This window comes from Mauremys reevesii, linkage group 15 (genome assembly GCF_016161935.1).
Source record: "Mauremys reevesii isolate NIE-2019 linkage group 15, ASM1616193v1, whole genome shotgun sequence".
Lineage (NCBI taxonomy): Eukaryota > Metazoa > Chordata > Testudines > Geoemydidae > Mauremys > Mauremys reevesii.
The window spans coordinates 20,003,238-20,017,102 of record NC_052637.1 but is presented as its reverse complement, the minus strand read 5'-3'; the positions used below and the strand labels follow the sequence as shown (position 1 = coordinate 20,017,102).

General features: G+C 43.5%; 1 protein-coding gene across 12 annotated transcripts in view; it reads right to left on the bottom strand.

The window, feature by feature from the left end:
• MAP2K4 (mitogen-activated protein kinase kinase 4) overlaps positions 1-13,865 on the bottom strand; it is a 181,933-nt gene that overhangs the window by 45,173 nt on the left and 122,895 nt on the right. For all 12 annotated transcript variants that reach the window (XM_039500947.1, XM_039500952.1, XM_039500941.1 and 9 more), the window contains 2 exons: positions 8,764-8,883; positions 66-185 (listed from right to left, as the gene is read on the bottom strand). In XM_039500947.1, coding sequence (XP_039356881.1) covers positions 66-185; positions 8,764-8,883 — 240 coding nt within the window. The remainder of the gene's footprint in view (positions 1-65; positions 186-8,763; positions 8,884-13,865) is intronic.

The following is a 13,865-nucleotide window of genomic DNA, read 5'->3' as shown; positions in this document are numbered from 1 at the left end:
GCTTAAACTTTTTAAATGATCTTTAAAAATGTGCAAAAAGGGAGCAGCAAAATCTAAATACTTACAGCTAAAGTGATTTTGCCTAAGATTTCTTCTGGAATAACATCATCTAATACACTATATACATATTTGTAAAACTTATCAAACGAGGTAGACATGAGCTCCATACAGATCCAACAGTCACCCTAAAAAAAGAACAAACATATGTCACGGTAAAATAATACATAAGAATCAACAGAATGCAGAGACCCTTTGAATGTGATTGGGATGAACAGGCAACATTTATTATGCTCCAATAGTCTGGCCCATGGGGGTGCTGAAGCCATGTTGAAGAACCTTGGGTGCACATACTAACGTGTACAGTGAAAGGAAAGACAATCTGGCCCTACTAGAAGAAAGAGAAGACCACAGGGAGGAGAGGCATCTCATGCCCTCCTGTGTGTAAGATGCCAGGTCACTGGAAATGGAATTGGCTGCTAAAGCCCAGGTCTGAGTCGCTTTCCATGATTTATATCATTTTATTTAAAAGATGTAAAGGCTAAAAATCAAATTACACAGAACATAGAACCCCAGATAAAATATTCAAACCCAGAACTGAAGCAAACCTCCATGAGAGATTAATATCCCCTCATTTCAAACAGTGCCCCTGCTAATACTGAGAGACTAGTTCTCTATAAAGGTGATTTGCAAAGGGTTTCATATTTTATATTTGCATTCATTATATTCAGTTCAATGGTAAAGACAGAATGTAACCTTAAATGTGTTACACAGGTGTGGATTCCACAGCTACCAGAGAAACTAAGAATATGAGGCTGAGCATTTTACTAAGTTATAGCACAACTTTTAAGTTATTTAAAATCGATTTTTTTTTAAATTATGACATTTTAAATCATGATTAAATTAGACTGTTTCACTGGAATAAAAAGTTCAAAAATCTACCAACTCTCAGTCCAAACTAAGGGCTATTGTTCCAAAGTCTTCTGTGCTAACTGTTATGGATGGCAAATGGCTTAATTTGAGCTGTTTATGGTGGATTTTGGCATCCTGAGGCATGTCTTCATTGTTAGAAATACAGGCATTATACAGGATCGGCATTTTGCCCAACAGCAGTGCTGCATTCTTGAACTTAAACACGTTTTAGCGTAATTAATCATGTAAGCATGTGGGCCTAAAACATCAAATGGTTCTAGAGCTCAGACAACTAGTCTTTTTAATTCTGGTTGACCTTTGCCCAGAGCAGATGTCTGAAGGGGCAGAGGCAGAGCACCGACAAGGACAACTCTTCAGAAAAGCAGTTCATAAGGCTGGCTGCACTGAGTTCACAATTAAAAGTTGAGTGATTGAGTCTATGCTTGTAAGTGTTGTACATTTCTGTTTCAAACGGGTACTGCAATGTGTATACCTACCATCACAGTTTTTGAGACCTTGGGCCCATGACTGGCAATTCAAAGTCTTGGGAGTGTGTGATTATGAATAAGGTACAGACTTTTGATACAAGTCAATTACAGCCCAACAAATGTAGGAGATTCCTCCAAAGAAGTCTTCTCAGCTCTGTGATAGATTTTTCTTGATTAGACATCAGAAAAGGTCTTGCTTGCTAATACATAGGGAGGTGTTTAAGTGAAGACTAGAACTTTTCTTTAAGTTATTGAAAACTCATTGTTTTCTCTGAGGAGAAAAAAAATATCCCGTGTTATAACTCTTTCACTCCTATTTCACAGAGCTGTGGCCATGTTCACCTGGAGATAAATCCCAGGAGTCCTAGGAGGAATTTTGAATCTATGTCTAGGTGTTAATAACTTTCATGCAGATTCACAGATTTGAAAGCCAGAAGAGACCACTGTGATCATCTCCTGCATAAATAGGCCAGAAGCTTTGCCTAGTAATTCCTACATTAAGCCTGTAACTTCTGGTTAGCTAGAGCAGATCTGTCTAGAGCATATTCTAAGACAACCAATGTTAAAGCCTTTTAAATGATGGGGAATCCACCACAACCCTCAGTATGCTATTCCAATGGTTCAATGGGTCCAATGATTAATTACCCTGACTTATAATTTTGTGCTTTTTTCCAGTCTAAATTTGTCTAGCTTCAGCTTTCAGCCACTGGATCTCATGCTTCCTTTGTCTGATAGATTAAGGAGCCCTCTTCTACTAGAAATCTGCTTCTGAGAGTGGTTGTTATGATGTGGTGATGCAAAACTAGTTAGGTAAGCTTCAAGATGTAACAGGGTGGTCCATGTCTTTAAGGACCAGGGGGCCTAAAGCCAGCCAGCCTTGTCTGAATATTAAACTCAGTTGGGAAGGGGTCAGGCAATGCCTATAAAGAGACGAGTCAATTGTAGACATTGAGGATGACTTATGCCTTGTCCTGACGAATTTTCCCCATGACCTGAGATGGGAGCAGTAAGCGAGGAAGGCATAGTTCAGACGGTCTCACCACTGAAGAAGTAGAGCATTAGCCTGTCAGTTATGCCTTAGGGCTCCTCTGGAGTACTATATAATGCACTTTCTGTTCATTTGAGAAGTGAACAGGTCCATTGTGGGGGTTCCCCATAGAGCAAAAGTATTGTTTACCACTCATGATCCTTAGTGAAGTGTCTGCTGAGGAAGTCCACCAGCACATTTTGATTCCCTGGATGATTTGATTCCAGAGCGGCTGCTTTTGCACACGAGGGAATGGACCTTGTTCCCCCCTGCTTACTGAGTAAAAGCCAGTTGTCACATTGTTCGATATTATGAAGATATGGTGACCTTGAATTAATGGGAGAAAGGCTTTGCAAGTCTCTCAGACCGCCCACAATTCCAGTACGTGGATGGGTCTCTCGAGATGTCCAAGTGCCCTGAGCTGTGCGACTGTCCATGTAAGCTCCCCAGCCTAAAAGGGAGGCATCTGTAAAGATCGTATTGACTGGTACCTGTGGGGATTCTGCTATTTTGATGGGCGCTATGGCATTCACGGACTGTTGGTTTGGTGAGTGCACTGTTTGAAGCCACACTTGGAGGCAATGAAGATGGAGTCTAGCAAATGGCATGACATAAGTACATGAAGCCATACGTCGCAGGAGAAAAAGGGTGTTCAAGTGTTGCTCTTGACCCTATCGATGAGGTTATTCATCACTTGGAACCTATCAACTGGCAGAAAAGACCTTGCTGTGACTGAATTTAGGAATGCTCTGATGAAACCTAAAGTCTGCATTGGAGTGAGCACAGACTTTTCCAAGTTTATACTGACCCCTAGGAAAGACAGAAGTTGAAGCCTTGATGAAGTCGACTTATAGGCTTCCTGGCAATCAGAAGCCAGTTTTTGAGACAGGGGAACATGGTGAAGCCACAACACCTGATATGGACTGCTACTACCAAGATAACCTTAGTAAAAACCCTTGAAAGCAAGGCAAAATGGGAACATGCTATATTGAAAATATTCAGGGCCATCATGAATCTAAAAAAATGTCTGTGAGCAGGGTGAATGTCTACATGGAAGCATGCTTCCTTCATATTGAGAGCTGTAAAGCACATGCCATTTTCCAAAGATGGGATTATAAATGTCAGTGTGATCATGCAAAATTTCAGTGTGTGAATAACACAGCTGAGATGATGGAAATTGAGGATGGCTCTCCAACTGCCCTTCTTTTTGGGTACTAGGAAATATGTTGAGTAAAAACCCTTTCCTTGGTACTAAAGAGGTACCCCTTTATTGCTCCCCACTGTAAGAGGGATTGTATTTCTTGTTTGAAAATCTCCTCATGAGAATGGCCACTGAAAAGGTATGGTGATGGGAATTTTAGAGGTGGCAGAGAGGTAAATTTGATTGCATAGCCAGGATGGATGATATTTAGTACCCATTTGTCCATTGTCACAGCACTCCAGATGTGAAAAAGGAGTACTATATGACTCCCGAAGGGCAGCTGGGAATCAGTATTTGGTGGTTTGCAGTTCTAGAGCACTTGTCAAAAATATTGTTTAGATGGGGGCTAGGATTGGGGTGATGATGTTGCCGCAGACAATGTAGGAAATGGGACTTCTGAATCCTTTGCCTCTTACGGGGTAGCTCGTAAGGATGCTGATGGTAAAACTGTTGAGCCTTGGGTCTAGGCTTGTATGCTTACTTGTGGAGTTGTTTGGGGAAGGTGTACATATTCCCAGGGAGCAGAGGGTGACCCTGAAGTCCTGTAGAGTGTGTAAGGACTCATCTGTCTTTTGGTTAAAACGGTGAGTTTCATCAAAGGGCAGGTCCTCAGGATGTTCTTGACCTCTACGGGAAACCCCGAAGCGTGAAGTCATGATTCACAGCACATCACAATGGCAACAGCACTGCCCTTGAAAATGTATCTGCTGCATCTACCACTGATGCTTCTAATGGATTTCCAAATGGAAGTGTCCCAGCTCCCAGAGAGGGAGATGCATCTGTAAACTCGTCTTGATGGAGAATTCTTGCTGGACTGTACACCATTTTCCATTTTTGTAAGTCTGAGTGGGGTGAATCTATTCCTTTCCTTACTGAGTTAAATTTTTTGCCTCAATAGCTGCCCCCAAGTTGACCTGCCTCTCAGTTCAGTTAGGAAGTCTTATTCCAGGCGTGGGATAGATGCCTGCATTAGAAATAGGGCCTAGAGCTGACAATTCCAATGTAGATGTGTGCTAGACCTGAGCACCACTGCCGGCAAGTTTTTCCCTCAGTGGTATCTGTCAGGTCGGCTCTAGTGCTCCCTGGAGTCGCGCGCTCACAGTGCCAAGTAGCAGCCCCCTCCATACCTTCTTGCCAGCTAAATCCAACAGAGGGGCAGGGCTGGGGGTTGGAATGGACATGTGCAACACATCTCGAAGAACAACAGTTATGAAAGATCAGTAACCATTTTTTCTTCTTCAAGTGCTTCCTCATATCCATTCCAATGTAGGTGACTCCCGAGTAGTAGTGCAGGTGGAGGGTTCAGAGTTCATTGACAAGCTGATTGTAACACCACTCGGCAAAATCCAGCATCGTCTCTAGCCTGCTGAGTGACGGCATATTGAGACACAAAAGTGTGAACTGACAACCATGTTGCTGCTCTACAAATGTCCTGTTTAGTAACCTGTGCCACAAATGTAGACGAAGATGCTTGGGCCCTTGTGGAATGTGCCGTCAGGGCAGGAGCAGGGACCTTTGCCAGGTTGTAGCATGTGCAAATACAGGAAGTGATCCATGATGAAATTCTCTGGGCTGAGATTGGAAGACCTTCATCCTGTCTGCAACAGCCACAAAAAGTTGAGTAATTTTCCGAAATGATTTAGTCCTTTCTATGTAGAAGGCTGGTGCAGGTCTGATGCCCAGTGAGCGAAGCCTCTGCTTCTTTCTGTTGGCATGTGGTTTCAGATAGAAGACTGGGAGGAAGATGTCCTGGTTGCTATGGAATTGTGAAACCATTTTTGGAAGGAAGGCTGGATGAGGATGAAGCTGGATTTTGTCCTGGAAGAATACCGTGTACGGAGGTTCTGAAGTGAGAGCCCCAATCTCTGAGACCCTTCCATCTGAAATAATGGCCACTAGGAAGGCCACCTTCCAGGACAAGTAGAGCAGAGACCACACTGCCAGCAGCTAGAAAGGGGAATCCATGAGCCTCAACAATACCAGGTTGAGATCCCAGGAAGGGACTGCTTGTCATGCCTGTCAAGTTCTTTGAGAAAACGACTACAGACGGTGTTTGAGAACACGGAACAGCTGTTCACTCACAGGTGAAACACTGAGATTGAGGCCAGGTGGACCCTAAGAGATGATGTGGATAGTCCCTGTTGTTTCAGGTATAGTAAGTAGTCTAGAATGAATGCTACTGATGATTACGTAGGTGGAACACCCCTGCTGTGTGTGAGGGTTATGGTGTGTGTGTGTGTATATGTGTGTGTTTATGTGTGTGAGAGAGAGACAGAGAGAGGTGGAACAACCCTGCTGTGTGTGTGTGTGTGTGTGTGTGTGTGTGTGTGAAGATGAACACCCCTGTTGTGTGTGAGGGATATGGCAGGGGTGTGTATGTGTGAGGAGGAACACCCCTGCTATGTGTGAGGGATATGGCGGGGTGGGGGGTCAAGAGGCACATCCCTGATGTGTTTGAGGAATAGGTGAGTGTGTGGGTGTGAGGATATGGCGAAGGGCAGGTGAGGAGGAACACTCCTGTTGTGTGTGAGAGATATGGCAGGGGAGAGGGGGTGAGGAGGAACAACTCTGCTGTGTGTGAGAGATATGGCGGGGGTGGGGGGTGAGGAGGAACACCCCTTCTGTGTGTGAAGGATATGGTGGGATTGTGTGTGCGTTAGGGATATGTCGAGGCCGGGGGCGTGAGGAGGAACACCCTTGCTGTCTGTGAGGGATATGGTGGCATTGTGGGGTGAGGAGAAACACCCCTGCTGTGTGTGAGGGATATGGCGGGGGAGGGGGGTGAGGAGGAACACCCCTGCTGTGTGTGAGGGATATGGCGGGGAAGGGTGGGTGAAGAGGAATATCCCTGCTGTGTGTGAGGGATATGACAGAGCTGGACGAGGTTATGGGCAGACTTTTTCCTTCAATCTCTATGAATGGTTGGCAGGGTAGATGTGGTGGGGCAATTCTGGCTCATGTTACTTGCCAGCTGTAAAATGTGCTATTTAATCTCAGTTCCATTGGTTTACTTTCAGTACTATTGTAACTATCTTGGCAGGACGGGGTGATGGCAACGGTAGATCCCAGGTCCCTACTAGGCATACTGTCTACATTTACTGACACTGGGGTCTGCAGGAGGACAGGCAGGAATCTGGTGGGAGGATGATGCAGTAGGGGGCTCATGATATGGCAGAGAGTGTAACTAAGTCTGTAGAGTGGTATTTTTTTATGTGGAAATTTAAATCAAAACATACTGCTGCTGTGTGTTTCCATTTTGTGGTGATCCGAGAGCTGTGGAGAGGTGCCAGAGACATAAAACAATAAATCTGTAACTCAGCAGCAACAGGCAAAAGACGTTCATGTCTACGGATTTTGTTCAAACCAATTTATCAGAATTATTGATAATTATTTGTTTTATAGCGGCATCTAGAAGCTTTCAACCAAGATCGATGCCCCATTGTGCTAGGGCTTGTACCACACATCGTAAGAGAATCCCTACCCTTAAAGGGTTACAAGACAGACAGAGGTCATGAGAAAGGAAGGATTATTAGCCTGGTTGTACAGCTAGGGAATTAAGGCACAGGGAAACAAGTGACCTGCCAGAGGTCAGACAGGGAGTCTAGAAAGCCAGGAATTGAAGCGGGGTCTTGTCAGTTGTAAGCCACTGTCTTACCCCACAAGACCAACCTTCATCTTTCAGAGCTCACTTATGAACCTCTACTTGTCTGCACAGGCTGCTCATGAGTTGCTACACTCCCTCCAGTGCAGACATGCAGGGAGTGGGAAGGAAGTGGTGGAGCAAGGTTGGAGCTATGTCTCCGCCTCCTCACTCACCCCACAATATCACATGAACTACCAGAACCAACGCAAAGGGAGAAATAATCTGCATCAGCAAAGAGCTAGCATGGACCATTTTCACCTTGAGAAAGGGGGAGACAGGAACCAGACCGCGATGCTCACAGTCACAATCTAATCCCCGCCATGCCAATTGTATGGGCTAAACTGTGAAGTTACAATTGACTCTGGCTTGTCATTTGAGTTCTGGAGATTGTGCTAGTTCCAGTAGACCGTCCCCCCAGTTTGTGCCTACACAGGATGAAGGGACAGGTTTTCGGTGCACAGGAGTACAAAGCTGCACACACCCATGCAGTGGGCCTCTTTCCCCATTGTTTTTATTGATCACGAAAGATTGGATTTGCTTCACCTTTGTGGTTGCAAGGGATGCAGCAAAGAGACAATCCCTCCCTGCTACACTTTCTTTTCCTTGTCTACACCCAGAAATTACATCGCCTGAAAACATGTTAATTTATATGGTGGTAAACACTCAGCACAGCCAGGACATGTAGCATTTAACGTCTCATCGCCATGCGGTGGTTAGCACCAGGGCCCACGCTCAGGTTAACCCTAGTCAGCTGAGACATTAAGTAGGGCAAACCTTATCTTCACCAAGTGCTAACTCCTGGTTACCCAGCACAATGTTCTACACAATGTAATCTCCCAGGACAGACAAGTCCTGTGACAGGGCGAAAGGTAATCACATACCTTGGGCTCAGGGCACTTTAGGACTGACTCCCTACTAGTGTCCTCAGGTGCAAATCACTCCAAAAGAAGTGCCTTGGTTGAGAAGGTTTGGCATGTCCATTGTGCAGCATCCATGCCAAGCAGCTCTGGGAAGGATTGTGCCTCCTAAAGCACCACACCCTTTCTCCCCTGCTGCAGCGACTCCTGGGGCTTTACAGCTCCAGCCCTTCCCAGCACAAGGCGGTATGCAAAGCACACAATCTTTGAGAGTCTGCATAGAGCACATCTATAAATCAGATGTGTGAAATGTGTCAGACATCTGAGTGCCACACCTGTCCAGACAGTCAAACCACTGAAATGCCACCAAATCCTAGATGTGAGCATGAGAGAACATGGCAAGAAAGCAGCAATAATCATGACAGGGATCATATAAATGAACACCAAAATATATACATAGCAGCAATCAGAACCCAGAATCTCTTCCCTTCTAGTAACGGGTTTGATGACAACTTGCGAATCAAAAATCCCCCACTAAATTAACTCCTTTCTCTTATCATAAACTGAAAGCTGCTGCAAATTAAATTTTAAATTAAATAAAACCTCTGGTATAAATGAAACAAACTCTGAGTGCCCACCTCTCTGAAGAGTGCTCCATAAAACTGAACAATATAGGGGCAGTCACTACTTCGCATCACTACATCCAAGTCCATTAGAAGCTGTTTCTGTTCCTTTTCATCCACCGTTGATCGAATTCTCTGGAAGAGTAAGGAATGGCAGAGATTTTATCACTAACATGCTACTATTACATCATCCTCAGCCAGTTCACGAGAAACCTGCCAGGACCCCAGTCCCAGGGTGGTGCATGGGGTCTCAAAGACATGAAAACAACATGCTTTGAAGAAGTAGACCATGTTTTTAAATGAGAAAAAATTGCAATTAATATAAACCTAAAGCAAGTTAGTTCAGATTACGAAATCTCTGGCCAAATTTTACTCCAAATCTCAGCCTTATCAGGTGGAGCATCAGTAAGCAGCAAAGGCAATCAAAGATTTTCTTTATCCTCTTTAAAACCTACAGCAAAACAATATTCAGATTTTATGTTAAAAGCAATGTGCAATGGTGAGTTAGCCACAGCTCCCCTTGATGCTGGGACCTGAGCACTGCTTTGAAATGTAACCCTCAAATATTATATTTTAATTTACTAAAGGAAGGAAATTAAGATGAAGGCACTCCCTACACTATGCACCCAGGGATAGCTCAGTGGTTTGAGCATTGGCCTGCTAAACCTAGGGTTGTGAGTTCAATCCTTGAGGAGGCCACTTAGGGATCTGAAGCAAAAATTGGTCCTGCCTAGTGAAGGCAGGGGGCTGGACTCAATGACCTTTCAAGGTCCCTTCCAGTTCTAAGAGATTGGTATATCTCCAATTATTACCTTTGCCTACAGGTCTTTCAGACCAGTTTTATGCCATGATTTACACTGTACATGGTAGGCAGGCTAAAAGACCAAACAACCATGCATTTCTTGCCTGGTAGTGGCCTCTAAAGTTAAAGTTACACAATGGTTTGCATGCTATTATAGCTTTCCAAAACTTGTGTTTCAGGATAAAATTTTCCATGCTCAGTTTCTGCCTGAAGACTTTTGTTTTTCAAAAGCTTCAGCAAAAACAGTTCAACTGTTTTCCAGCATGAGACGGGGGAAGGGGAGGGAAAGAGACAAATTTATCATTATAAACCAGTTCTTGCCAAAACTTGTAGAAAAAACTGTGACTCTAGAGCATCATCCTACCAACTCTACTGAGCACAGTGCTCACAACTAAGTGGAGACATGGACGTCAGTGAGACAACTTATTAATAAGCACTACAGATGGTTGTAGAGTTTTCAGGGTCAGGCTCTTGTACTGCACTATTTGAGAAATAATGTATGATAATGTAATTGCAGACTGTCTCATAATGATACATGCACAGGAGGCAGAGTAGCTGTTGCATGATTGTTCTTACCTTTGACATTTCCTGATATTCTGAGTGCTTCACCATGCAGCCTTAAAGTTCTAGTAACTTATGTTTTAGCCTAGAACAATAATTCCTTCCTTTCCCAACGGATCCTATAGCACTCTGGAAAATTGGCAAGCTACTTGCACAGCATACACAGGAATCACTTCACACACCCCTCCAATGCAGCCAAATGGGTGAAATACAGCTACTGTAGGCACAGAGAGTGGATGGCTCAGGGGATTAGTAAGGCAGCTTCAGACATTTTCATGTCTGGGTCACTGGTTCAAATCTATCTGACAGCAGTTCAGTGGTGTATGTGAAATGAGTTTGGTGAATCTGTTCCATGCCTCATCAAATATACACATCACAGAGGACATGACTACAATATACAGCCCTGCAGAGATGCCAAGGGCTGAAAGAACCTAACATCTCCCTCAAGGCGGGTGGGAAGGCAGGTGGTTGGGGTCTCAAGAAGCTTGCAGTACTGCTGCTTTTGCTTTTAGCTATGGTATGGACAGAGGACATTAGCAGCCAGGACCATCAGCCTAGCACCTTTCAAGAACACTGAATGTACTGAGCTCTTTGTCTGGACAGCTCCTGGTTCAGAAAGCTTTTCACATAGAACACTGCCACACGGCTGGTCGTCTCCATCTGGAACACTCTACAAAGCAGATGAACAGTGGGGGCTCAGAAATTAGCTTTTCTCCAGTTTGAAACCTTGGCATCTCCCTCGACTCAGAGGCCACCTCCTCTGCCCATATCTTCCTTCAACAATGCTGCCTCTACTCCACATTTGCGGAACCCTCATCCATAGCGCCCAACCCCTTTCAATACTAGAACATTCTTCTCAATGGGTCCTCAATTTCTCCTAGCTCCAGCACACACAGAATGCTGCAATCGGCCCTCCCACACCTAGAAGAAAGCTGTGCCACCACATCACATACAATAGCACTGACTTCCTTTCGTTTCAGGATCCAGCCTAAAATTACTATTCTTGTTTTTAAGACCTTTTCTGGATTCTCCCCAGATACACAGTGTTCTCTCTAGTCATCTAGTACTGGCCTCTTCCTCTTCCCCTGCACAATCTCATCGAGGCTAGTGCAACAGCTTCCTCCTCTACAGCTCCTGCCATCCCTATATCTCTCTGCCTCTGGCCCTCCACTGCACTTCAAACTTCAGTCCAAAACATCTCTTCTCTCCCTTCCCATTACCTCCTCTGCTGTTATTTATCACTTACCACTGTAAAGCACTTGAGAATATAGTTTATATGGAAGATGCTATTATAACAATAAACTGAAATGAATGTCAAGACCAAGAAACCACACCGCTCAGTCTTTTCCAAGTACATTCGCACCGGGAAGAAAGGAGGAGGAAACAGACAGCAGGCCCAGAGACGAGAAAGAGTTCCAGTTATACAGGAGAACTCTTTCAAACAGACACAAGAATTACAAGAAAACCCAAGAAGACAGCATGATATCCTCAACTAATGCACCTTTGTGGAGTGCTGAGGAAGACCTGATGGTGGGACTAGTAAGAGGTCCCATACAAAAGTGCTGGAGACTGAAGATAGGTGATCCAAATAGGGGAAAAGCATATGTTGCATCCAGCACTGCTGCGGGCTCTGAGTGGTTCTGGCCAGAAAGAGATGGTATTGTTTAGCCAAAGTGCACCAGGGATATTCCACCACAGCCCAGTGACCCTGGTTAACTGGCTAAGGAGCAAACATTTAGTGATGTAACAAGAACAAAAGAAACTGTTGGAATAAGCTGCAGAATCTCGAGTGATCAGCAGCACCTCCCCAAGAGCATGTGAAGGTTGTACAAAAACGCTGCCAACTAACACACAGACCACAAGTACAACATGCTGCAGCCTCTCCCCTAGAGAAAACCCTCCAAAGCTCAAGAATAATAGAGAGCAAGGAACAAATAAATCCAATACAAGCCTTGTGGATAGAGGGGAAGCGGTAGGCCTGGTATATCTTGACTTTAGTGAGGCTTTTGATACTGTCTCATATGACCTACTCATAAAGAAACTAGGGAAATTTAGCCCAGATAGAGCTACGATAAAGTGGATGCATAACTGGTTGGAAAACCATTCCCAGAGAGTAGCTATCAGTGGTTCGCAGTCAAGCTAGAAGGGCATAACTAGTGGGGTCCTGCAGGGATTGATCCTGGGTCTGGTTCTGTTCAATATCTTCACCAATTATTTAGATAATAGCATAGAGAGTACACTTATAAAGTTTGTGGATGATACCAAGCTGGGAGGGATTGCAAATACTTTGGAGGATAGGATTAAAATTCAAAATGATCTGGAAAAACTGGAGAAATGGTCTGAAGTAAACAGGATGAAATTCAATACGGACAAATGCAAAGTACTCCACTTACGAAGGAACAATCAGTTGCACACATACAAAATGGGAAATGTCTGACCAGGAAAGAGTACTGCGGAAAGGGATCATAGTGCGGGTCATAGTGGATCACAAGCTAAATATGAGCCAACAGTGTAACACTGTTGCAAAAAAAGTGAACATTATTCTGGGATGTATTAGCAGGAGTGTCGTAAGCAAGACATGAGAAGTAATTCTTCTGCTCTACTCCACACTGATTAGGCCTCAACTGGAGTGTTGTGTCCAGTTCTGGGCGCCACATTTCAGGAAAGATGTGAACAAATTGGATAAAGTCCAGAGAAGAGTAACAAAAATGATTAAAGGTCTAGAAAATAAGACCTATGAGGAGAGATTGAAAAAACTTAGTTTGTTTAGTCTGGAGAAGAGAAGACTGGGGGCGGGGGGAACACGATAACAGTTTTCAAATACATAAAAGTTTTTTACAAGTCAGAGGGAGAAAAATTGTTCTCGTTAACCTCTGAGGATAGGACAAGAAGCAATGGGCTTAAACTGCAGCAACGGAGGTTTAGGCTGGACATTAGGAAAGATGTCAGGGTAGTTAAACAAATTTCCACAGGAGGTTGTGGAATCTCCATCACTGGAGTTTTTTAAGAACAGGTTTGACAAAAAACAATCAGGATTGGTCTAGTTATTACTAGGGCTGTCAATTAATCACAGTTAACTCACTTGATTAACACAAAAAAATTAATCACGATTTATCACAGTTTTAACCGCACTGTTAAACAATAGAATACCAATTGAAATTTATTAAATAGTTTTGGATTTTTTTCTACATTTTCAAAAATATACTGATTTCAATTACAAAACAGAATACAAAGTGTACAGTGCTCACTTTATATTATTATTTTTATTACAAATATTTGAACTATAAAAATGCTAAACAAAAGATAGTATTTTTCAATTCACTTCATTCAAGTATTGTAGTGCAATCTCTTTATCGTGAAAGTGCAACTTACAAATGTATATTTTTTGTTACATAACTGCATTCAAAAACAAAACAACGTAAAACTTTAGAGCCCACAAGTCCACTCTGTTCTACCGCTTGTTCAGCCAATCTCTAAGAGAAATACGTTTACATTTACGGGAGATAATGATGCCTGCTTCTTATTTATAATGTCACCTGAAAGTGAGAACAGGCATTTGCATGGCATTTTTGTAGCTGGCATTGCAAGGTATTTACATGCCAGATATACTAAACATTCATATGCTCTTTCATGCTTCGGTCACCATTCCAGAGGACATGCTTCCATGCTGACGATGCTCATTAAAAAAATAATACATTAATTACATTTATGACTGAACTCCATAGAGAACTGTATGTTTCCTGCTGTTTTACCA